Below are 27,350 nucleotides of genomic sequence, written 5' to 3'. Positions count from 1 at the left end.
GTTTTGCATCAATGTTCATGAGGGTGATTGGTCTGTAGTTCTCTTTGTTAGTTGTGTCTTTGTGTGGCTTGGCTGTGAAGGTAATTGTAGTTTCATATTAAGAGTTTGACAATGAACCTCCTGCTTCTATTATGTGGAGCACTTTGAAGAGTATTGGGATTATGTCTTCTTTAAATATCTTGTAGAATTCTGCATGAATACATCTGGGCCTGGGTTTTTTTGGGTTGGGAGGCTTTTGATGACTGTTTCTTTTTTTATTAGGGGTTTATATGTCTGTTTAGATTGCTTATCTGTTCTTGATTTAATTTTGGTATGTGATATCTATCCAGAAAATTGTCTATTTCCTCTAAATTTTTGAATTTTATGGAGTACAGGTTTTCAAAGTATGCCCTAAAGATTCTCTGGATTTCCTGAGTGTCTGTTGTTAGGTCCCCCTTTTCATTCCTGATTTTGTTGATTTGCATGTTCTCTCTCTGTCTTTTAGTTAGTTTGGATAGAGGTTTGCCTATCTTGGATTTTCTCAAAGAACCAACTGTTTGTTACATTGATTCTTTGTATTGTTTTATTTGTTTCTACTTTATTGATTTCAGCCCTCAATTAGATTATTTCCTGGTGTCTTCTCCTCCTAGGTGAGTTTGCTTCCTTTTGTTCTAGAGCTTTCAGTTGTGCTGTTAATTCTCTAGTGTGACTCTTCTCCAGTTTCTACATATGAGCAATTAGTGCTATGAACTTTCCTCTTAGTACTGCCTTCAAAGATCCCATAAGTTGGGGTATGCTGTGTCTTCATTTTCATTGAATTTTAGGAAGTCTTAGATTTCCTTCTTCCTTGACCCAGGAATGGTGCAATTGTGTGTTGTTCATTTTCCACGAATTTGTAGGGCTTCTGCAATTTGTGTTGTTGTTGAATTCTAACTTTAAAGCATTGTGGTTCAATGAGATACAGAGGGTTATTCCATTTTTTGTACCTTTTGAGGTTTGATACATTGCCAAGTATATGGTTGATTTTAGGGAAGGTCCCATGTGGCGCTGAGAAGAAGGTATATTCTTTTTTGTTTGGATGGAATGTTGGACTTTTCTTAATATTTCAAAAATCATACTTTCAGGATAATTGATAGTTTAGGCACTATTCATACTCAAAGAAATGAGAGATTGGCAGTTTTTACATTCAGGGGTGACAGTTCACTGTGGTAGTGACCTGTAGTTTAAGAATTGTGAGATTGAAAACAAGGGCAAAAACAGCTTTTTTAAAAATATCATTTTATTTATTTACAAGTTTGTATATGTATTATAATGTATTTTGGTCATGGTCATTTTGAAATTTCTTTCCTTTTCTGTGTGTGTGCGTGTGTACTCATGTGTGTGTTCATGCATGTTTATGTGTTTAGGTCAGAGGCTAGTGTTAGTAATCACTCTCTGCTCCTGTAACTTATTCATCGATTCTAGATCTCTTCGTCAAAGCCAGAAGCTCACTTACATGATAGTCTCCACAATAGCTTGCTCTGTGGATCCTCTGTCTTCACCCTGAAAGAGTGGTTAAGAAATTGATATCTTTCCCCTCTAACACCCTGTATGGCATCCTCTGTTACAATGAAAACTAGCCAGCAGGGACAAGCTTCTAACTCAGTTCCAGGTTGATTTATCCTATGTCTTATAACCAAACTGTGTGGCGTCTCCAACAATAAGGCTAATTCATCTAGTTATGTTGGATAACCAAGAGCAGGGGCAATATCCTGTACTGATTTGGGGGTGTTTGGGGGTTTCCCTAACAAAAAGACATAGGGAGGCATCCCATACCTGGCACTGAAATTTTTGTTTCATAACCTGTAGCTCCTGGGAATAGCATAAACCTCCCAGTTAGAGTACATGTGTTCAAACGCCTTTAAAATATTCTGAATTAGCTTACTAAGTAGTAGGTTTACATAATGCTTTTTTCCTTTATTTATCTTTTTACACATTACTCTCAGTTTTCTTTCCCTCCCTTTCTCCCCCCAGTCCCCCAATCCTCCCAATCCCTCACCCCACTCTATGCTCCCTCTGCTCCCCAAGGAGGGTAAGGGCTTCCATAAGGGATTTTCAGAGTCTGCTATATCATCCTGGGCAGAGCCTAGGTCCTCCCCCATGTGTCCCGGCTGAGAGAGCATTCCTCCATGAGAGTCTATTTGTATGCCAGGAATGAATACTGCTCTATTCTCCACGGTCTCTGACACCCATGATTGGGAGGGTGGGTGGGTGTGGGTGTCTGGATCTGTCCCATGCTGGCCTCTCAGTCATCAGTCTGGAGCCCATGTGTTCCTCCTTGTTTAGGTCAGCTGCCTCTGTCGGTTTTGCCATCTTGATCTTGATTCTTTTGCTCTTTATTCCTCTTTGCAACTGGGTTCCAGGGGTTCAGTTCAGGTTTTAGCTGTGGGTGTCTGCCTCTGTTTCTGTCAGCCACTGGATAAGGGTTCTAGGATGGCATATAAAGTAGTCCTTAATCTCATTATCATGGGATAACATTTAAGGTAGCCTTAATGCCAGTTGGTGTCATTATTGTAGATCTGTGAAGATTTAACTATGCCAGATCTCTCCTCCACTTATAATGGCTCCCTCTATTATGGTATCTCTCATCCTTCTCTCCTCTATTCTTACCCTGGCACAACCTTCCTGCTCTCCCTTGTCCTCCCCTCCCCTCCCCTCCTCTTTTCCCCTCTCTTTCATCTCCTTCTGCCTTCCCCTGCCCCTTCCTGCTCCCAATCCAATTAGGAGATCTCGTCCCATAACCCTTCTTCAGGTTATCATTTATATTTCTCTCTTAGGGTCCTCCCTGCTTCCCAGACTCTCTGGCGGTGGGAATGTAGACTGGTAATGCCCTGCTTCATGTCTAAAATCCATATATGAGTGAGTACATACCATGTTTTTCTTTTTGTGACTGGATTACCTCACTTAGGATGATTTCTTCCAATGCCTGCAAATTTCGATTCCATTGTTTTTTTTTGCTGAGTAGTACTCCATTGTGTAGATATACCACATTTTCTCTATCCGCTGTTCAGTTGAGGGGCATCTAGGTTGCTTTCAGTTTCTGGCTATGACAAATAAAGCTGCTATGAACATAGTTGAGCACATGTAATAATTGTATGTGTTTACATCATTTGGATATATGCCTAAGAATGGAATTGCTGCATCTTGTGGTTGGCAAATTTCCATTTTCCTGATTTCCACAGTGGCTGTACAAGTTGGCACTCCCACCAGTAGTGGAGGAGTGTTCCCCTCTCTCCACATCCTTTCCAGCATAAACTGTCGTTGGAGTTTTTTATTTTAGCCATTCTGACAGGAGTGAGATGGTATCTCAGAGTTGTTTTGATTTGCATTTCCCTGATGGCTAAGGATGTTGAGCACTTTCTTAAGTGTCTCACAGCCATTATAGACTGCTTTGTTGAGAATTCTCTATTTAGTCCCATACCCCACTTTTTAATTGGATCCTTAGGTGTTTTGGAGTCTTTCTTCTTGAGTTCTTTGTAAATTTTGGAGATCAGCCCTCTGTTACATGTGGGGTTAGTGAATAACTTTTACCATTCTGTGGCCTGTCATTTTGTCTTGTTGACTGTGTCCTTTGCCTTGCAGAAGCCTCTCAGTTTCAGGAGGTCCCATGTATTTATTGTCGATCTCAGTGTCTGTGCTACTGGTGTTATGTTCAGGAAGTGGTCTCCTGTACCAGTTCATTCAAGGGTACTTCTCATCTTTTCTTCCAGGAGGTTCAGTGTGGCTGGACTGATGCTGGGGTCTTTGATCCATTTGGACTTAAATTTTGTGCATGATGATAGTTTTGGATCTATCTGCTGTATTTTACATGCAAGCATCCAGTTACTCCAGCACCATTTGTTGAAGATGCTTTCTTTTTTCCATTGTATATTTTTAGCTTTTTTTTGGACAAAGATCAGGTGTTCAAAGGTGTGTGGGTGTATATCAGGCTCTTTTATTTGATTCCATTGGTCTACCTGTCTGTTTTTGTGCCAATACCAAGCTCAGCTTTTCAGAGCTATAGTACTGAAGTCAGGGATGGTGATGCCTCCAGAAGTTCTTTTATTGTACAGTGTTGTTTGGCTATCCTGGGTCTTTTGTTTTTCCATATAATGTTGGGGATTGTCCTTTCAAGGTCTGTGAAAAATTGTGCTGGTATGTTGATAGGGATTGCATTGAATCTGTAGATTGCTTTTGGTAAGATTGCCAGTTTTATTATGTTGATCCTACCTATCTAAGGGCATGGGATGCCTTTCCATTTTCTGGTATCTTTTTTAATTTCTTTCTTTAGAGACTCAATGTTCTTGCTAACAGGTCTTTCACTTGTTTGGTTATATTTATCCCCAGATATTTAATGTTGTTTGGAGCTATTGTAAGGATGATATTTCTCTGATTTCTGATTTCTTTCTCATTCTATTTATCATCTGTATATAATAAGCCTACTGATTTTTTTGAGTTAGTCTTGCATCCTGCCACTTTGTTGAAGGTGTTTATCAGATATAGGAGTTCCCTGGTAGAGTCTTTTGGTCACTTATGTAAACTATCATATCATCTGCAAATAGTGAAAGTTTGACCTCTTCCTTTCCAATTTGTATCCCTTTGATCTCTTTTTGTTGTCTTATCACTTTAGCTAGAATTTCAAGTACAATATTGAAGAGATATGGAGAGGTGGACAGCCTTGCCTTCTTCCTTATTTTAGAGGAACTGCGTTGAGTTTCTCTCCATTTAGTTTAATGTTAGCTGTTGGTTTACTGTAAATGGCTTTTATTATGTTTAGGGATGTTCCTGTTATCCCTAGTCTCTCTAGGACCTTTATCATGACAGGGTGTTGGATTTTGTCAAAGCTGTTTCAGCATCTAGTGAGATGATCATGTTTTTTTTTTTTGCAGTTTGTTTATATGGTGGATTACATTGATAGATTTTCGCATGTTGAACTATCTCTGCATTCCTGGGATGAAGCCTACTTGATCATGGTGGATGATTTTTCTGACGTTTCTTTGGATTTGATTTGCTAGTATTTTATTGAGTATTTTTGCGTCAATGTTCATGAGGGATATTGGTCTGAAGTTCTCTTTCTTAGTTGTGTCTTTGTGTGGCTTGTGTACCAATGTAATTGTAGCCTAATTAAAAGTATTTGGCAGTGAACCTCCTGCTTCTATTGTGTGGAACACTTTGAGGAATATTGGAATAAGCTCTTCTTTGAATTTATGGTAGAATTCTGCACTGAAGCCATCTGGGCCTGGGCTTTTGGTTGGGAGACTTTTGACGACTGCCTCTATTTCATTAGGGGTTATAGGTCTGTTAAGATTGCTTATCTGTTCTTGATTTAATTTTGGTATGTGATATCTATCCAGAAAATTGTCTACTTCCTCTAAATTTTTGAATTTTATGGAGTACAGGTTTTCAAAGTATGCCCTGATGATTCTCTGGATTTCCTGAGTGTCTGTTGTTATGTCACCCTTTTCATTTCTGATTTTGTTAGCATGATCTCTTTCTTCCTTTTGGTTAGTTTCGATAAAGTTTTGACTATCTTGTTAATTTTCTCAAAGAACCAACTCTTTATTTAATTGATTTTTGCAATGTTTTCCTGGTTTCTAGTTTGTTGATTTCAGCTCTCAATTTGATTATTTCCTGGTGTCTGCTCCTCCTGGGGGAGTTTGCTTCTTTTTGTTCTAGAGCATTCAGCTGTGCTATTACTTCTCTAGTTAGTATTACTGTTCTCCAGTTTCTTCATGTGGGCACTTAGTGCTATGAACTTTCCTCTCAGCACTGCCTTCAGAGTGTACCATATGTTTGCGTATGTTGTGTCTTCATTCTCATTGAATTCCAGGAAGTCTTTAATTTCTTTTTTTATTTCTTCCTTTACCCAGGATTGGTGCAATTGTGCATTGTTCAATTTCCATGAGTTTGTAGGGTTTCTGCGATTTGTGCTATTGTTGAATTCTAATTTTAATGCATGGTGGTCTGATAAGATACAGGGGATTATTCCAATTTTTTTGTATCTGTGGAGATTTGCTGTTTCCTATTATGTGGTCCATTTTGGAGAAGGTTCCATGTGGTGCCGAGAAGAAGGTATATCCCTGTGTTTGGGTGGAATGTTCTATAGATGTCTGTTAAACCCAGTTGGGTCATAACTTCTAGTAGTTCTTTTGTTTCTTTGTTAAGTTTCTGTCTGGAGGTCCTGTCTTGCGGTGAGAGTGGAGTGTTGAAGTCTGCTACTACTAGTGTGTGAGACTTTATTTGTGATTTCAGTTTTAGTAATGTTTCTTTCACGAATGTGGGTGCCTTTGTATTTGGGGCATAGATATTTAGAATTGAGATTTCATCTTATGGACTTTTCTTGTGATGAATATGAAATATCCTTCTTCATCTCTCTTGATTGATTTTAATTTGAAGTCTAATTTGTTAGATACTAGGATTGCTACACCAGCTTGTTTCTTGAGTCCATTTGATTGGCAAATCTTTTCCCAACCCTTTATTCTGACGTAACATCTGTCTTTGAAGTTGAGATGTGTTTCTTTTATGCAGCAGAAGGATGAGTTCTTTCTTTGTATCCATTCTGCTAGTCTGTATCTTTTTATAGGCAGGTTGAGACCATTGACATTGAGGGATATTAATGACAATTGGTTGTTGATTCTTGTTTGTTTTGTATTTATTGGTGGTGGTGTTATTGTGTGTGGATTTCACTGCCTTTTTCTTTTGGTGTTTGGTAAAGTGGAATTATCTATTGCCTATGTCTTTGTGAGTGTAGTTATCTTCATTGGGTTGAAGTTTTCCTTCCAGTACTTTCTGTAGGGCTTGGTTTGTGGATATGCATTGTTTAAATTTGGTTTTGTTGTGGAATATCTTGCTTTCTCCGTCTATGGTAATTGAAAGCTTTGCTGGGTATAGTAGTCTTGGTTGGCATCCTTGTTCCCTTAGCATTTGTAAGACCTCTGACCAGGATCTTTTGGCTTTCATAGTTTCCATTGAGAAGTCGGGTGTAATTCGGATAGGTCTTCCTTTATATGTTACTTGGCCTTTTTCTTTAGCTGCTCTTCATATTTTCTCTTTATTCTGTACTTTTGATGTTTTAATTAATATGTGATGAGGGGACTTCTTTTTCTGGTCCAGTCTATTTGGTGTTCTGTAAGATTCTTGTATTTTCATAGGGATATCCTTCTTTAGGTTAGGGATGGTTTCTTCTATGATTTTGTTGAATATATTTTCTGTACCTTTGAGCTGTATTTCTTCAGCTTCTTTTGTACCTATTATTCTCAGGTTTGGCCTCTTCACAGTGTCCCATATTTCCTGGATGTTTTGTGTTAGGGATTTGTTGGACTTGAGGTTTTCCCTGGTCTATGACTGTATGTCCTCTAATGAGTCTTCAACACCTGAGATTCTCTCTGCCATCTCTTGTGTTCTATTGGTTATACTTACATCTGTAGTTTCTGATTGTTTACCCAGCTTTTCTATTTCCACCATCCCCTTAGTCTGTATTTTTTTTTATTGATTCTATTTAGGTTTTCAAGGCTTGGTCTGCTTTGGTTGTTTCCTTCACTTGTTTTTTTTTCTTGACTCTCTTTAGATTTGTTTATTTCTTCAATTTTTGGTTTGTTTTTTTCTTCTATTTTCTTAAGGGATTTCCTTGTTTCGTTTTTGAGCGTCTCTATCATCTCCATAAAATAATTTTTAAAGTCTGTCTCTTCTGCTTCATCAATGTTGTGCTTTTCAGGTCTTGCTGGTGTGGAGTCTCTAGATTCTGGTGGAGTCATATTGACTTTTCTATTGTTGAATGTGTTCTTATACTGTTGTCTTCACATCCCTTCATTGAGTGGGTGCAGGTGGGGTCTCTCTGTCTTCAGTTGTCTCACTGAAGCTGGGCACACAGGTGTTGGGAGAGCCGGGAATGGGGACTGGGTCTTTCCTCTGTGGGTAGGTCCTCTTGATGCCAGGAGTGGTCCTGGAAGATGGAGGGAACAGGTAATGGGTGGGGAAGGTGTCCCTAGGAGGACCCAAGCTCACCTGAAGCTGGGGCACAGGTGTGGGGACTCTTTTTTTAACCTGTTTTGCTATTTAAATTGGAAACAAGCATCATCCCAGGTATGCAGGGATGGTTTAATATACTAGAATCCATATAAACAACCTGAAAAAGAAAAACCACATGATCATCTTACTACATGTTGAAAAATCCTTTGACAAAATCCAACACCCCTTCATGATAAAGGTCTTAGAGAGATCACAGATACGAGGAACACACCTAAACATAATGAAAGCAATATATAGCAAACCAACAGCCAACATCAAACTGAATGGAGGGAAACACACCGTGATTTGTTGCACCCTTCCCCCATGGGGGTCTGCTGAGCAGCTTGTGACTAGAAGCTTCTAGCAAACACCTCTTGTCCCCTCCTCCCAGTAAAGCCTGAATGCAAGTTCCTGTTTTCTGCCAGTCCTTATTGTCTAAATTCAAGTTCCTGTTATTCACCCATCCTTTGCCAGAGGGCCCTGGGAACATGAGCTCCTGACCTTGGTAGTTTTCCACCTTCTTACTGGTATTTAATCCTCTGCTCTTGTTACAATAAATTCCATTCTCCTTGCAATAATGAGCTGCTGTCTCTTGTCTTCATTTAAATCCTCAGGCTCTTGCCTAGATCATTGAGAAGTGTTGTAGCTCATTGCTACAAATGGAGGTCCCACTGAGATCGGGAAAGAAGGGAAATTGCTGAAGGATTACACTTGAATGCTGGCCAGCAAGTAAGGTAGGAGGGTGTATTTGGATAGGGGTACCAAGTTAGGGGTACTGAGTTAGGCTCTAGCCCTCGACTGATTCCCTGAGGTTGGGATTGTCAGGGATTTTCCTGAGAGTCAGCCTCCACAGAAGTGCAGTTTTACGTTAGGCTCCATCCCTCACCTTATCTGCTGAGGTAGGGATTGTCAGGGATTTTTACTAAGAGTGAGCCCTTGCAGTAGGCCAGCCAACATTCTCATTAAGGTTAGGAGTGCGTGTATTAAACAAGGGTGCTGCTAGTTCTTACCTTCTTATGGAGGACTGATTGATCCAATTGCTAAAAAAGCAAGATGCCAATATCAGACATAAGACAGCAAAAGACTTTTTAAAAACTATACATAAAGTCAGCCTTTGGTTTTTGGTCTCTGGTGATCTTAATTTCCTCCATCGGGAGCAGGTTAGAGTAGACCTACAAAGAACTTTACATAAAGAAGGGCCAAATACCATACCAATTGTTAACTTTTGTTTGTGGCATCTTGTTAAAGACATACTTATTAGTGATAATACGGTAGTGAAAGAGCAGGTCAGAAAAGCTAAAGATGCCTTCGCAGAGGCTCAAGACCAAGAGCCTGTTAGATAAGTTCAAGCTTCCAATGCTTATTCTTCTGGGTACTCTCCCTCTTCTTCGGGGGATGACACTGAGGAACACAAAGAACCTCAGTTTGAGAAGGGCATCCTCAAATTAAAACATAAACTTAACAAATGCTCCCTTAAGCCTCGTCCTCCTGCCTGTAATCCTAAACATTCCAATTCTCTCTGCCTTCATTCTCGGGGCCAGGTTCGGAGAGAACATTCCGCTCTTGACTTTGGGGATATGGGACTGTTGAAGGAGGTGCTTGTGGTGTCTGGGCCTCATGCCCTTTTCAATCTGGCCGTTTTTGGATCCTTTGGAGCCTTAATTTGTGCCACGTGTGATTGGCAGCGATTATGTCATGCTGCGCTGTGGGGGGAGATTGTCTGGTCTAGAGAGATGAGTGCCGGGAACTGTGTAGCCAGATGGCACAGTGGGGCACAGCTCCTGGTTTCCCTGGTTAGAATCTAGAGGTGCTTGCTGACATGGGAGCCTATGTGGCTCTGGGCTAGCAGGTTCTTTATGACCCGGCTGTTTATGCACAGACCTCAATGGCTGATGGTCACACATTTGGGGATCTTCAGACCACCTTAGGATTGGCTGGCTTACAATTAGCACCAAAAAGGTACAAAAGGAGTTTCCATATCATTATCTAGGACATTGGGAATCAATCTCCCACAAGACCCAGCAATTCCACTCTTAGGCATATATCCAAAGGAGGCAAATTCATACCACAAGGGCATCTGCTCCACTATGTTCATAGCAGCATAATATGTAATTTGTAATAGTCAGAACCTGGAAGCAACCTAGATGCCCCTCAACTGAAGAGTGGATAGAGAAAATGTGGTATATTTACACAATGGAGTATTACTCAGCAGAAAAAACCAATGGAATCTTGAAATTCGCAGGTAAATGGATAGCACTGGAAGAAAGCATCCTGAGCGAGGTAACCCAGTCACAAAAAGACAAACATGGTATATACTCACTCATACATGGATTTTAAACATGGATCAGGAGAGTGCCAGTCTGTACTTCCACTGACAGAGAGTCTGGGAAACAGGAAAGAACCTAAAAGATATACATGGTACCCAAGAGAAGAGAAATGAGGCAATATCCTCTGAACAGATGGGGAACACATCGAGGGGTGGGGGGAGGGGGACCTGGGAAATAGAGAGGGGGAGAAGTGGAAGAGAGAGTAGGACGTGGAGGAACAGGAAGGTCGACTGGGGGGATAGGATAGGGGGAAGAGGGAATCATAGGTTAGAAGACAGATCAGGCACCATTGTGACCTCTAGTGATCTAAACGGATGATACCAATTGGCAAGCTAAGCAATAGTGTAGAGACCACCTCGAATGCCTATTCCTGATAGTGAACTTGGTGTCTATAACCATCCTGGAGCCTTCATCCAGTGACTGATGGAAGCAGAGGCAAACACCCACAGTTAAATACTGAACAGAACCCAAGGAACCCAGCGACAGAGAGAGAGAGGAGCAAAGAGCAAATTGGCAAAGAATGGGCTGGCAAAACCAGCAGAGACAGCTAATCTGAACAGGGGAGAGCTCTTGGACCCCAACCCGACAGCTGGGAGGCCAGCATGGGACCGATCCACACCCCCTGAGTGTGAGAGTCAATGAGGAGGCCTGGGTTACCTATGGGGTCCTGAGCAGTGGATCAGTGTTTATCCCTCGAATACTAACAGACATCGTGTGTCCATAACACAAAGTGGGTTGCTCTCTCTGCCTGGAGTCTTAGAGAAGTGCCTGAACCCTACCCTGAATGAAATGATAGACTCTAGATATCCCCTATGCAGAAGGAATTGGCAATAGGGTGGGAGGATTGGGGGGGGATCGTGGGGGGTGCGGGAGGAGGGGAGGGAACTGGGATTGACATGTAAAACAAGCTATTTAAAATTTAAAAAATGTTAAAAAATAAAATATAAAAATCAAAAAAAGTGTGGTACAGAACTAGAGAATTCTCAATTGAAGAATCTAAAATGGGTAAGACACTTAAAAATTAACATAAAGAAAAAATTTTAAATTTTTACAAAAAGCTTTTTATGAGTGTGGGCCTGTTTCTGTACCACCTTCTGGTGCCCTGCTCAGAGCTGCCTGAGGCCTGGAGACTGTCCTGGGGAAACCATCCCGGTTGTCCAGACTACTCAGAGACTGCTAAGGTCCTGGTAATAGTCTTGCCTCTATCCATGGGAAGAGGAGAGCCATTGGAGAATTGGACCTGCCTGCACCTGCTGGAAGGGAACCTTGAACCTGTACCCAACAGGAGGGGAAGAGACTTCTCCTTCACCTACTGGAAGAAAGGATGGGAAGAAGACAATTCAAACAATACATGAAAACTGAAATAGAGACAATAAAGAAAACACTAGCAGCATTATTTGTAATAGCCAGAATCTAGATGACTCTCAACTGAAGAGTGGATAGAGAAAATGTGGTACATTTATACTATGGAGTACTACTCAGCGGAAAAAAAACAATGGAATCTAGAAATTCATAGGCAAATGTCTGGCACTAGAAGAAACCATCCTGAGTGAGGTAACCCAATCACAAAAAGACAAATATGGTGTGTACTCACTCATATATGGATTTTAGACATGGAGCAGGGGATTGCTATCCTACAATCCCATGACAAAATGTCTGGGAAACAGGGAGGACCCAAGAGTGATATGCATGCTACCCAGAGAAGGGGAATGGGATAAGATCTCCTGAGGGGATTGGAAGCATGGGAGGAAGGGGTGAGAGGGAGCTGGCAGAAATAGAGTGGTTGAAGAGGGGAGAGGAGGACATGGGGAAGCGATAAGGTTGAGTCAAGGGAAGAATATAGGAGAGCAGGATGAGAAATACCATAATAGATAGAGCCATTATAGGATTGAGGAGAGATCTGGCACTAGTGAGATTTTCAGAGATCTACAAGGATGATACCAACTGGCTATGAGGTAACATTAAATGCCTTTGCCTGATACTGAGATTGATGTCTACCTTATATGACATTCTAGAGCCTTTATCCACTGACTGATGGAAGCAGAGGAAGATACCAACAGCTAAACACTGAACTGAACTCCTGGAACCCAGTTGCAGAGAGGAAGGAGTGATGAGCAAAGGAGTCAAGACCCAACTGGTGAAACCCACAGATACAGCTGACCTGAACAAAGGGAAAGCTCATGGACACCAGACTGGCAACTGAGAGGCCAGCATGGGTTTGATCCACATCCCCCTAATGTGGGTGTCAGTGAGGAGACTTCGGCAATCTATGAGGCCTCAGATAGTAGATCAGTATTTATCCTTGGTGTACGAATAGACTTTGGGAGCCCATTCCACATGGCAGGATGCTCTCTCAGACTCAACACATTGGGGATGGCCTAGGCCCTGCCCAGGATGATATGACAGATTTTGAAGCCCCCCCCCCATGGAAGGCCTCACCCTTCCTGTGTAGTGGAGGGGGAATAGGGTGGGGGGCTGGGGTGGGGTTGGTAGGGGCAGTTTAGGAGGGGGAGGGAGCTGGGATTGATATGTGAAGCAAGCTTGTGTCTAATTTAAATTAAAAAATTAATAATAAAAATAAATAAATGAAAAGAATACACAAACTGATGGAATGCTGGATATAGAAAAGCTGGGTAAATGATCAGGAACTGCAGATGCAAGCATAATCGACAGTAGTGTGGAAATATTAAGCTACACAAAATAGGGATGTGCTATGATATTTTATTGAGGGAGAAATCACTTACATGAGAACCAAAGGTTCACACACTGTTCTCTAGGTTGCAACCAGTCCCCAAGAGAAAGAGTCCCCTCCCCCAGCTCTTTTATCCTCCATATATCTATGTACCTGTGACCACACCCAAATGGATATGTTCAGCGCTATGGGTACATAGATCTCTCCCTACAATTCCCCTTTTAGTCTAAAGAAATGATTTAGACTTAAAACTAAATTGAGTCATTATACAAAATGTCTCAAACCTATTAAAGCATATATACATAGAAGATGATAAACAAATCATAATCTACCTATTTTCTATCCTAAGCATATCTATCCCATCTAAACAGGAAACTTATCTGAAAAAGATGCCCAAGTCTGAACATCTCCTTCCAATCCCTTCCAATTAATTAGAGTTAATTGGAAACTAACTCTAACAGGTGTAATGTCAACAGTAGGGAGTAGGGAAAGGGGGCATAGTATTCTCAGAATTACTTCCTGATGAAATGGGACGACAATAAACTTATGTGATCCTTTGGGAAGAAAATGTTAGTTTAGTTAGTTTAGTCTCGAGTAGACTGGGTACAATATTTGTACCCAGTCTCTGATTGGCTTGATTGAAGTTCTTGACTGAAGTTGCAATGTTGATTGAAGCTCTTGTCTGAGGCTCTGGTTAGGTTGTAGAAGGTGCACCATATCAGTTAATTAGTCTGGAGTTGTATAGAGCAATGTAGTCCCAAACCAGTTTCAGGGTTGTACTTGTCAGTTCAGATGTATCAAGTCAGATCAGGTGGATTTGATGAAGTGGGGAACCCATTTTCTTTCCAAAGGTTTTGAAGATTGCTGTTAGGAAATTTCTTGTTCTCTGTGGAAAACTCAAATGTTAATGTCAACAAAGAAATTTCAACTTTTATACGTATGCATATAGGAAAGGCAACAATAAGGAATACAGTAACTATGATAGAATGAGATTTTCAGAGAAGAACTGAGTATAAATAGATGACAGTACATAGATTTTGTTTTCTTCTGTCTTACATCAATTGCTTCCTTGATACAATACAGAAACTCTGAATTTTATGCTTGGCTTTAGAGGAGGAGTCAAATCCAACTCCAAATCCAGCTTCGGTTTAAGTGACTTGGGACCTAAGAATATTAGGAAGTAAAAAGAAACAGATAATATAAGGATGAAGTTAAGGGAATCAGAAATTGATACCAAACATTAGATTCTTCTTTGTTTGATGGTCCTTTGGGTAGCCACCCTCTCTTTAGGTATCCACATGTTCAATATCTTCTCACTGTTTGGAGATGGTTTTTCTTGTGAAGATGAAAACAAAACACTTCCCTTTCCTTTTGTGTGGTCTCCTTACACATTGTAGACTATGACTTTGTGAATGAGCTGTCATCTTTCCTCCTACCGAGGTTTCTCCTGTTTGGATCGAATCTTGGTCAGTTTTGATGGAATCCAAAGTTTTTCTTCTCCTGTGGAAACAAAGGTAAATTGGTTGTCAAAAGATCAGCACTGAGAATATACATACAAGTAACATTACAAGGACTCAACAGGTTATATTTGGGAATATATATATGTACGCATATATGTACATAAGAAATACATATACACATGCAATAACAATTGAAGAAAAAGAATTTGAAGGAGAGTGGAGGGTGTGAAGAGAAGAAAGGGAAAGGAGAAATATTGTATTTAAAATCCAATCACAGAAATTAAAAATAAGAATGAATAGAATTGAGTTTTTGAAGGGTGGAGCTGTATTTTTATTTCATGTAGAATGAAGAGGGGCATAGCCGTTTCTTTTATAATTTGTTACTGTGACTTATTTCTGATTAGCACGGGAGTTTGACCTGCTCCATTTCTGACCTGGGCCGGTTCACCCCTCCTTAGGCAACCTGGTGGCCCCGGTTCCTGGGAGGTCACCCTATTGATGCCGAACTTAGTGAGGATACCTGATCACCATAGCGCTCTACAGACCAGAACTCCTGGACTCAAGCGATCCTCCTGTCTTAGCCTTCCGAGTAGCTGGGACTACAGGCGTGCGCCACCGTGCCGGGCTCTATGATTTATTTCTAAAAAAAAAAACTGTAAAGGAATTAGACCTCTATAATAGGAAAAATATCTGTTCAATTTGAGATTTCCTTACATTGTTGAATTCCATTACTGTGAATGTTGTTTGATATCAAATTATCTGTTATGCCACACCCAGGTTAATTAGCATTGGAAAAATATTAGGTCAACAGGAAAGCATTTAGAAATGTTCAGGTGCTGTGATACCCACAGATTTAATCCCATTTGTTTAAAAAATATTCTGGAAAATATTACTAAGGAATACACATTCTCTACTGAAGCGATTCCTTTCTTTGTTGATATACATTTTGTTAAAGTATAATTTTCAAAAAGCTTTAAATACAGTTCGTACAAATAGAAATGTGGTTGACACAAATACAGTGTTTTGTCCAATTAATTTATCAGTGACACCAGGTGGCAAAGTTGTTTCAAAGAATAATTCAGGGAACACATGCTATATGATTGTATGTCTGTCCACGTAATTTTTAACAGATATTAAAATGGTTAGTGACCTGCACAGTTTTGGTGATTATCTTTTCAATTATAAGCTATATGTAAGTTCATCCATTCTATACCCTAGGCAAAAAGCATCATTAAGCATGTACACATTTTCCTGCAAATTTCAGATGAGCCTGTGAAGCAATGGTTTTATAAAGTCATAAAGTCGAATTTCTTCTTTATTTCTAAGATTTCAAAAACTTTTTACCAATTGATTTGAGCAGCTATCCTGAATACCTCCTCCTATCTGTTCCCTTGGGTTGAAAAAGTGACATTTTTGACAGCTGAGTTTTATCAGGAAAATGGGATAACTTAGGTGTCTCCTTTTAATCAATTGAGCATATTCTGTGACAATTTTGTATGTGTATAATGCATTCTGACTACTGTCGTCCTCCACCCTCTCCTATTACCTTCTGTTCCCCCAGTCAAATCTCTGGCCTCCAGCAATACTGTTCCTGTGTTCGTGCCTTTTGGATCTGTGCAAAGATAAGGGTGAGAGGAAAGGCCCGAAGCAGCCAATAAGGAGGATAGTTTAATATAGAATTATATGTTTTTACCTGGAAAAGTATTTACACTTAGACACCAACTTCCTTTGAGTATATTTCTACTTTTTATTTTAAAACATAGACATCAAGCAACTTTTTGTCTTTTATTACCAATGAGTTAAGTTAAAGACAGAATTTTCTGAAAATTATGATTTGTCCTTTTGTCACACAGCTACTGATTTGTACTTAGAATGTGTCTAATAAACCCTGTTGCATATCATTAAAGGGTGAAGACCATATTGGGGATACCCACAGAGACAGCTGACCTGCACTAGTGAGAGCTCATTGATTGGACTGACAACTGTGGAATCTGCATGGAACCAAATTGGGCCCCAAACTGTGCCCTCTGAAAGCAGGTGACAGTTGGGTGGCTTGGTTTGTCTGTGGGGCCACTGGCAGTGGGAACAGGATGTATCCCTAGTGCTTGAACTGGCTTTTTTGGAACCCATTGTCCTTGGAGGGATACCTTACTTAGTCTAGATATAATGGGGAGGTCCTTGGTCCTGCCTCAAAATGATGTGTCAGACTTCATTGACTCCCCATAGGAAGACTTACTCTCTCTGAGGAGTGGATGGGGTTGGAGGGGAGGTGGGGAATGAGGAGAAAGAGAGGGAGTAGGAACTGGGATTGGTATGTAAAATGAGAAAAGATTGATTTAAAATAAAAATTATGTCAAAAACTTGCATATTATGATCTCTAAGGACACAAGTCCCACTGTTGCTCCTGTTTTATATTCTACCAGGTGACAACTATTACATTCATTAACTATGTCTGTCCTTGGCCACAAAGGACCCTCTTCTTTATCCTCTGCATATCCATAAAAGACTAGCATAATAAAACAATCACCTTTTTTACAATTTGAAATTCTTTTGTCCAGAGAAATTGGAAATTATCTACCAAAATACTCTAAAAATCTTTTTATATGTCTTTATTTCAGTTCTGAGACATTATAAATTGGTTACTGAGTTTGAATATAATACAGTCTTTAATGTGACTCTGTTAGCCAAAAAGAGCATTTTCTTCTATAAAAGATTCTCTGAGTCTGTGTGCATCTTCATATGATTTGTGCACATATTTGTTCACGGTTGTACTTTCAGTTTCACCTTTAGGACATCCAAGACTGTAGATCAACTAAAGTCATGACTGGCTTCCAGAAGAGTAAGTATGCTTTACTGTGATTGTTCTGCAGTTTGATTACTTCCCTTTCTTTCTTTGTCCACCATTCTGTTTTTTTAGCCTTTTTAATAGTCACACTTGGCCATTCAAAAATCAGAGGTAACAAAAAATCAGTATTGGTGTTGCTATACAAGGAACTATATTTATGATGTCATTTTCTCTTCTACAAAAATTAAATATATAATATAATTGGATTCATTGGAAATAATTTATATATTCGTCCTCAGGAAGAATATAGTCACATCTTGTTTACTCCTTCTATCCTAATCACTTAATCTGTACCAATCACATCATATATTTCTAAGAAATTTGCTCTAATAAATTCATGAGTATTCCCAGACACAAGGTAATTTTAGAGGCAAACAGAAGTGATACACAATGACACCTTCACCAATCTATATACAAGTGAAAACTGTAATACCCTTCATGAAACCTCCAAAATTCTTGTGACTACCGAGTTCACAAGTGACCTTGAGATCCTCAACATTGAAAGCATACCTAAACTGAATTGATTGATCAGAGCATTCATTTCATATTCTGGTTCAAAGGGAAAAAGACATTACTGATCAGACAAGACAGAGGATTTTCAACATGAAAACCTAAGGGCAGAATTTTCATATTTAGTTTGAATTCCCAAATGATCTTATCTGGTGGGATACCCCAATCCAAATGAATCCTATCTGATTATCAACTAATTATTTCTTTCCTGTCCTTGAATTATATCTCTTGTTCTGCAGAGATGTTTATAAACCAAAATGTATTTGTCTGATTATAATAATCTACTACCTTCACTTTAACTTTCTTAGTAGACACAGATGCCTCAATCCACTAACTTTAAGAAAATATACCTCTAGATTTCTTCCAGAGTGTAATTCATCAGAAATAACAGTGACTATTGTGCTGGAGGTATTGTTTTCATAAGAAGCCTTTTCTAGCTTGAAGTAGAGAGAAAATAGAATACTTAATTTACAAAATGGACTTAGTAGACCAAATTATTTTCATAATACACTTGGAAAGATTAATCATATCTGGGTTTGAGAAAAACACTCTGATTGCATTGATAAAGGAGTGAATGAAATTGAAAAATAATGTCTTCAGAAATAAATCTAGAATCTTTCTGATGAACTCTCCAAATTGGTTAGACTCACTCCTCCTCTTGTTAATTTACTAAGAGAGCATAGAAAGTTATCAGAAGCACCAAAAGTTCTCATCTTTTATCAAGAATACAAGAAGAAGAATATAGTATTCACAATGAACAATGATTAATGACACAATAAATTAGCAAAAATGTTAGAGCAAGATAAGGAGAAAAAGAAGAAAGGCAGAATGAAGATATAAATGAACAAAAGAATTTGAGTTACTGACCCTAACTTACTCTCTACCAAGAATTCTTGGGGAATTATCCAACCAGTTATCACAATAATCCCATAAACTAGATAATGTTAAAGAAGCTGAGGCAAAGAAATAAAGAGGAATAGAAAGCTCATAGATGGTTTCTGAAGATTGTAAAGGCACAGGCAATAAACTCTATTGTTAGACATCAGTTGGTAGGTAGGAATTATAGAGAGTCAGACCAATTACTATAATATTAAAGATAGCCTCAAACATCAATGAAATTTTACTATTAGGTTCATATAAAAAGAAAATTCTTAGGAGTCATTCTATGACTTGATTTGTGTAGGTAAAGCAAATATTATGTTCACGTCAGCATTATTTCCATGAACTTTTATATAATGCTTTCTAGGTGCATGGAACTACATATTCAAAGAATTGTATTGATATCAAAGATGATATATTGAATATATATCGGTACTCTCATGTTCATTATGTCATCATAAACAATATCCAATATATAAAACTAAGTGCCAATCAATAAATGAATAAATAAAGAAAATGAGATATATAAACCAAATAAAATACTGTACAACCTAAGTAGGAAGGAAATTCTGCCATTTGTTATAACATATATGGAACACGAAGACATTATTATAACTCAATAAGTGAAGACCACAACATGGTAATTTAATTTGAATCTTTTTTTGAGACAGAGTCTTTTTACATAGCCCTGGCTTTACTAGAACTTACTATGTATACTAGACTTGTCTCTATCCCTGAGATCTACCTGTCTCTGCCTCCCAAGTGCCAGGATGATGTGTGCCATCACACCCATGGCCTAAATGAATCTGTAAAAAAATCACAGTAAAAATATTTTAAACAGAGAAACTAGACTGCAACTGTGTGATAAGCATTTACCAGTTAATAACTAATATTAAATATGTACATAATGCTAAGATCATTTAACAGAGAATACTCTTCATTTATTTTAGTAGTTCTCTTTTCAAATTTAGTCTAGGAAAAGCAGTTAGAAGAAGGCAGAAGTGTTGGAACAAAAGCAATTACATTAAAGGCAATTTTTGTGGAATGATGTTTATAAGATTATGTGTTAAATTGTAGACACATGAGAATATCAATATGAACTATGTGATTCAATTACGAGCTGTTATGTGACACAAAAAGAAGATCAAACATCAGCATGTGCTTTGTGCTTTCTTCTTCACTAACCAATAGTGCTATAGAATGACACTCAAGCTTGGTTGTTTTGAGGTTAGCTACATACTGAACTCTGAGGTTTTATAAATAAAGTCTTTCTTCTTTTTCAGCCAGGCTGCACAACAGACAATAAGCAAGAATGAGAAACCGAACAGTAACAACCTTTATCTTGTTAGGTCTGACAGATGACATTCGGCTGAAAATTCTGCTTTTTATATTTCTGCTCCTTTCTTACATGTTGAGTTTATCTGGAAACATAACCATCATCACGTTTACTCTGGCTGACCCCCACCTTAAAACACCTATGTATATTTTACTCAAAAATTTCTCCTTAGAAATTTCACTCACAACTGCTTGCATTCCCAGATTTCTTTTTTTTCTTTTTTTTCATATTGACTTTATTTTATTTATTTTATTTTATTTTTTAAGTTTTTTTTGACCTTTCAAAAATTACATTAATGTTTAACATGCAACCAATAACTTTCTTTTTTTTTCCAGTTTAAATTTAGATAAGAAACGGGGTTGCTTCAAAAGTCAGTTCCAGGTCCCGCTCCCATTCCCTCCCCTCCTCCCGTGCCCTTCCCCCAACCCCCCCTTATCCCCTCATTCCCCCAGGGAGGGTGAGGCCCTCCATGGGGGTGTCCATAGTCTGTCATTTCATATAGGGCAGGGCCTAGACCCTTCCCCAAGAGTTCAGGGTGAGAGTGCACCTCACATTGTTGGATGGGAGTCCAAAGTCCGTGTGTATACTTGGGATGGGTACTGATCTGCTGCCCAAGGCTCAATAGATTCCCTAGGCCTCCTCACTGACACCCAAATTCAGGGGGTATTGATCAGTCCCATACTGGATTCCCAGGCTGATGCCTGGGATTCAAGAGATAACCTTTGTCTGGTCAGCTGTTTCTGGGGGTTAAACCAGCCCAGTCTTAATCCCTTTGATCATCAGTCCTCTCTCTCTGTTACTGGCTTTCTTGAGTTCAGCTCAGTACTTAACCAGCCACTAAATGAAGTTTCTGTTTCCCAGATTCTCTGGCCATAGGATTGTAGGCTGGCACTCCCCAGATCTATGTCTAAAATCCATATATGAGAGAGTACATGCCATGTTTCTCTTTTTGTGACTGGGTTACCTCACTCAGGATGGTTTCTTCTAGTGTCATCCATTTGCCTGCAAATCTCATGATTCCATTATTTTTTTCTGCTGAATAGTACTCCATTGTGTAGATGTACCACATTTTCTCTATCCACTCTTCGGGTGAGGGACATCTAGGTTGCTTCCACGTTCTGGCAATTACAAATAAAGCTGCTATGAACATAGTGGAACAGACCTCTTTGTTGTATGAATGGGCATCTTTTGGATATATGCCTAAGAGTGGAGTTGCTGGGTCTTGTGGTAGGTTTATTCCCATTTTTCTGAGGAATCTCCACACTGATTTCCAAAGTGGCTGAACCAGTTGGCACTCCCACCAGCAATGGAGGAGTGTCCCCCTTTCACCACATCCTCTCCAGCAATAATTGTCATTGGTGTTTTTGATTTTAGCCATTCTGACAGGGGTGAGATGGTATCTGAGAGTTGTTTTGATTTGCATTTCCCGGATGGCTAAGGATGTTGAGCACTTTCTCAAGTGCCTCTCAGCCATTTTAGACTCCTCTATTGAAAACTCTCTATTTAGTTCTGCAGCCCACTTTTTAATAGGGTCCTTTGCTGTTTTGGAGACTTGCTTCTTGAGTTCTTTGTAAATTTTGGAGATCAACCCTCTGTCAGATGTGGGATTAGTGAATATTTTTTCCCATTCTGTGGGCTGCCTTTTTGTCTTGCTGACCGTGTCCTTTGCCTTACAGAAGCTTCTCAGTTTCAGTAGGTCCCATTTATTAATTGTTGATCTCACTGTCTGTGCTACTGGTGTTATGTTCAGGAAGCTGTCTCCTGTACCAATTTGTTCAAGGGTACCACCCACTTTCTCTTCTAAGAGGTTCAGTGTGGCTGGATTTATGTTGAGGTCTTTGATCCATTTGGACTTAAGTTTTGTGCATGGCGATAAACATGGATCGATCCGCATTCTTCTACATGCCAGTCTCCAATTATGCCAGCACCATTTGTTGAAGATGCTTTCTTTATTCCATTGTATATTTTTAGCTTCTTTGTGAAAGATCAGATGTTCGTACGTGTGTGGGTTAATACCCGGATTTTCAATTCGATTCCATTGGTCTACCTGTCTATTTTTGTGCCAATACCAAGCTGTTTTCAGGACTATAGCTCTATAATAGAGCTTGAGGTCAGGCATGGTGATGGCTCCGGACGTTGCCTTGTTGAACAGGGTTGTTTTGGCTATCCTGGGTCTTTTGTTTTTCCATACAAAATTGATTATTGTTCTTTCAAGGTCTGTGAAGAATTGTGCTAGGATTTTAATGGGGATTGCATTGAATCTGTAGATTGCTTTTGGCAGGATTGCCATTTTTACTACATTGATCCTACCTATCCAAGAGCATGGGAGATCTTTCCATTTTCTGAGGGCTTCTTTAATTTCTTTCTTTAAAGATTCAAAGTTCTTACGATACAGGTCTTTCACTTGTTTGGTTAGCATTACCCCAAGGTATTTTATGTTGTTTGTGGCAATTGTAAAGGGTGATGTTTCTCTGATTTCTCTTTCAGCCCTTTTATCATCTGTATATAGTAGGGCTACTGATTTTCTTGAGTTGCTCTTGTAGCCTGCCACTTTGCTGAAGGTGTTAATCAGCTGTAAGAGTTCCCTGGTAGAGTTCTTTGGGTCATTGATGTAAACTATCATATCGTCTGCAAACAGTGAAAGTTTGACCTCTTCCTTCCCAATTTGTATCCCCTTGATCCCCCTTTGTTGTCGTATGGCAATAGCTAGAACTTCAAGTACCATGTTGAAAAGGTATGGAGAGAGTGGACAGCCTTGTTTTGTTCCTGATTTTAGAGGAATTGTATTGAGTTTCTGTCCATTTAGTTTGATGTTGGCTGTTGGTTTACTGTATATAGCTTTTATTATGTTTAAGTATGTCCCTGTTATCCCAGATCTCTCCAAGACCTTTATCATGAAGGGGTGTTGGATTTTGTCAAAGGCTTTTTCAGCATCTAGTGAGATGATCATGTGATTTTTGTTTTTCAGCTTGTTTATATGGTGGATTACGTTGATGGATTTTCGTATGTTGAACCATCCCTGCATCCCTGGGATGACACCTACTTGATCGTGGTGAATGATTGTTTTGATGTGTTCTTGGATCCGATTTGCCAGTATTTTATTGAGTATTTTTGCATCAATGTTCATGAGGGATATTGGTCTGAAATTCTCTTCCTTAGTTGTATCTTTGTGTGGCTTGGGGATCAAGGTTATTGAAGCCTCATAGAAAGAGTTTGGCAAAGACCCTTCTGCTTCTATTGTGTGGAACACTTTGAGAAGAATTGGTATAAGCTGTTCTTTGAATTTGTGGTAGAATTCTGCACTGAGGCCATCTGGACCTGGACTTTTATTGGTTGGGAGACTTTTGATGACAGCTTCTATTTCCATAGGGGTTATAGGTCTATTTAAATTGCTTATCTGTTGTTGATTTAGTTTTGTTGAATATGCCTTCTGCCCCTTTGAGGTGGATTTCTTCTCCTTCTTCTATACCTATTATTTTTAGGTTTGGTCTTTTCATGGTGTCCCATATTTCCTGGATGTTTTGTGTTAAGGATTTGTTGGATTTAAGGTTTTCTTTGGTTGATAAATCCATTTCTCCTAGTGTATCTTCAACACTTGAGATTCTCTCTTCCATCTCTTCTATTCTGTTGGTAATGCTTGTATCGGTAGTGCCTGACTGTTTGTCCAGCTTTTCTATTTTCTGCCTTTCTTCAGATTGCATTTTTTAAATGTCTCTATTTCAGTTTTCAACCCTTGCAGTGTTTGCATTGCTTCTTGCAATTTTCTGTTTATCTTTTCGTCCATTTGTTGCCTTTTATGAATTTTTTGGTTTGTTCTTTCTTCCATTTCTTGCATTTTTTGGTTTGCTTTTTGTTCCATTTCTCGCATTTTGTGCTTTGTTTCTTCTTTCATTTCCTGCCTTTTTTGATTTGTTTCTGCTTCCATTTTTTTCATTTTTTGCTTTGTTTTTTCTACCATTTCTTGCATTTTTTGCTTTGTTCCTTCTTCCATTTCCTGCCTTTTTTGTATGTTTCTTCTTCCAATTCTTGCATTTTTTGCTTTGTTTTTTCTTCCATTTCTTGCATTTTTTGGTTTGTTTTTGTATTGTCTCTTTCCCATCTCTTCTTGTGGGTGCAGAAAGAGCCCCTTCCTGGTCTGGGGACCAGCGTTCCCTTTTGGTGGGTGCTAGCAAGTCCAATAATCTGGTGGTTTTTCTATTCCTTGTCCAAACGCTGGTCCCGTGGGTGGAGAACAGGAATCTGGGGCGCTTAGCCTCCTACCTGGTCCCCTGGATCCTATGCTGGGTCCTGTTGTACCTGATCCGGAACAGCTACTCCCCTGGTCTCCCAGTCTCCTCTGGTTTCCTGGTCTCGTTGGTGGGAGAGAAGACCTGGAGTCTGGGGTGCTTGGCTCCCGCCGGGATTGGGAGCTCTGTGCAGTTCCCAGGCGATCTGTAGTCACTGGAACACAGGCCAGGAAGGTGGCCTGTTTACCTGATGCTGCTGGAGGAACTGCTGCTTCCCTGGACTCTCAGCCTCCTCTGGTTTCCTGGTCTCGTTGGTAGGAAGGAAGACCTGGAGTCTGGGGTGCTTGGCTCCCCCCGTGATTGGGAGCTTTGTGCAGTTCCCAGGCGATCTGCAGGCACTGGAACACAGGCCGGGAAGCCGGCCTGTTTACCTGATGGTGCCGGAGGAACAGCTGCTTCCAAAATCAGAATTTTCTACCAACTTGTATATTGATACAAAGTTATATGTTACTACCAATTTTCATATCAACCAGAATGGCTGGGATAGTGACAATTTCAGTGTATGACTACAATTTGATTCAGAGAAAAAGTATGTATAAAAAATTCCACCCTCACTAAAATGGTTTGGGGTATTAGTTTCACCATTTTATAGTAATATATGTACTAATTTAACTGAAGAGATGGAAAGAAAAACTTTTTAAAAGGAAGAGTGTCAGGTAGAAGATATTCTTGAATCATTTTGCATACTTTATATACACTATATGTAAAATAGCATAATGTAAGATTATATTAAATTATAATGATATACAAGATTACATTATATAAAGAAAATATAATGTGAGATCTTTTCTCAGCCACCAGCTAAAGGGACTAATTTTTGTAATGAAATTGCAGTAGACAGGACAAGGAGAGATCACTCAGTCATTAAGAGTGCTGGCTGCACAATTAGGAGGAAAAAGGTTGGGGTATCACTAGCCACATAAAATCTGAGCACAGTCCCATGCATGCCTGTAATCAGAGGACAGCAAGGAAGAGAAACTAGTGGCTTGTTTGTTATGAGCATAGCTGAACACCAGGTTCATCAAAAGTTTCTGCCTCAAAAGAACAAGGCAAGAGTGATAGATGAGGACATCCAGTACTGTCCTCTGTCTTCCCATACACACAGGTGTGTATATTAACACACATGTAATAAACTCCTACACATGCACATCAGCCAAAATATATGCACAAAAAGGAATAGCTATGATAGAATGCACACACAATCTAAAGGAATATAAAACATAATACGCATGTGTATCAAGGTTAGGGACGAAGATTGAGAAACTGTGCCCAGAGAAATGGAGAAGAAAGTAATAACAAGAAAATAACAAGTGTAATTGCATTTAACAATTAGCATCATATTTTTGGAGACAGAGATAGTAACCATCCACAATATTGATGTCTATCAAATGTTCCATAATATTTTACACTGATCCCAGTTTCTCTAGGGTGGAATGTTTCAATGCAGAAGAAATGTTAAACAATACCTACACAGATTTAAAGGAAAATATAACATAGTTACTTTAAAATTAGAGAGAACATTACGGCACTGGAGAGATGGGCCAGGTATTAAAAGGCCTTGCTGTTATTTCCAATTACAATGGTGCAATTCCCAGTACCTACATGATGGCTTACAACCATCTATAATGCTACTTCCATGGGAACAAATTCTTCTGGCCACTGTGAGAACCAGGCAGGCATCAGCTTGGTACATGGGTAAACATGCAGACAAAATAATATACACCCATATACACAAAATAATATTTAAGACAGTTCAAACTAATGAGCTGATAAAGTAAACTTCCACCCCTCCTCTATTGAAGGGGTACAATGACATTCAAACTAACAAGTACTTTCATTTGTTTCTATGAAACATTATTTTATTAATTAAATCTCTGAAGGCTTGTTTCACTTGTTGATTTGTCAATGTATAAATAAAAGGGTTCAACATGGGAGCTATTGAGGTGTTGAGAACAGCCACCCCTTTGGTCAGTGATGCCCTTTCATTAGCAGAAGGTTTGACATACATAAAGATGCAGCTTCCGTAAGAGATGGAGATGACAATCATGTGAGAGGAACAGGTGGAGAAAGCCTTTTTCCTCTGACTGGCAGATGGGAACCTCAGAATGGTGCTGATGATGCAGATGTATGACAGAATCACTAGTGCCAACGTGAATAGCAGAGTGATTGCAGCAACATAAAGACCAAATGCCTCTAAAAGCCTTGTGTCTGAGCATGACAGTTGTAAAATTGGGAAGTAGTCACAGCAAAAGTGATCAATGACATTCGAAGCACAAAAATCCAACTTGAGGAATAACATGATTAATGGGAAGATGGTCAGAAATCCTCCCAGCCATGAGGTGAGGACAAGAAGGGTGCAAACTTTCTGATTCATGATGCAGTGGCTTGCAGATGGCAACATAGCGATCATAAGACATTGCAGTTAGAAGAAAGAATTCAGACACCCCCATGGAGATGAAGAAAAATAACTGAGCCAAACAGTTGTTATGGGAGATGGTCTTGACATGAGTAATTATTGACTCCAAAAATCTAGGGATGGAAACACTGGTGAATATAATTTCTAGCAATGAGAAATTCCGGAGGAAGAAATACATAGGAGTCTTTAAACGAGAGTCAAGCAAGGTGAGCGTGATGATGCTTAGGTTTCCACACATGCTTAATATGTAAGCAATTAATAAAGAAATGAAAATTACAACCTGAACCTCTGCTGCGTCTGATATGCCCAAGAGCACAAATTCAGTAATCACAGAGTGATTTCTCATACTGATTTATACTTCGTAGAATCTACTGATAAGAAAGAAATTATTGTAAGTTCAATGTAAAGGAAATAAAAGCTTAAATATTGATATTACTATATCCAATGAAATAAGACCACGAGTTTTTCCACTAAGATTTTCTAATTCTCTGCTCATTCCTCTTAAACAAACAAAAAATTCTTGTTGAAAGGAAATGTTTTTTGATGGGAAATTAAATCCTTCTTCAGTAATTATACACAAAAACTCTACATACAG

The 27,350-nt window shown here is 39.2% G+C and overlaps 1 protein-coding gene across 1 annotated transcript; it reads right to left on the bottom strand.

Moving 5' to 3' along the window:
• Positions 1-26,173: 26,173 nt before the first annotated feature.
• Positions 26,174-27,101, bottom strand: LOC121143087 (olfactory receptor 6C3-like). Its single transcript, XM_040754294.1, is given in 2 exon segments — positions 26,174-26,714; positions 26,716-27,101. Coding segments are annotated over 2 exon segments (927 nt in total).
• Positions 27,102-27,350: the final 249 nt, after the last annotated feature.

This window comes from Mesocricetus auratus, unplaced genomic scaffold (assembly GCF_017639785.1).
Source record: "Mesocricetus auratus isolate SY011 unplaced genomic scaffold, BCM_Maur_2.0 Super-Scaffold_100011, whole genome shotgun sequence".
NCBI classification, from domain to species: Eukaryota; Metazoa; Chordata; class Mammalia; order Rodentia; family Cricetidae; genus Mesocricetus; species Mesocricetus auratus.
Note: the sequence above shows the minus strand (reverse complement) of the source record. Positions and strands in the feature narration are given on the sequence as shown.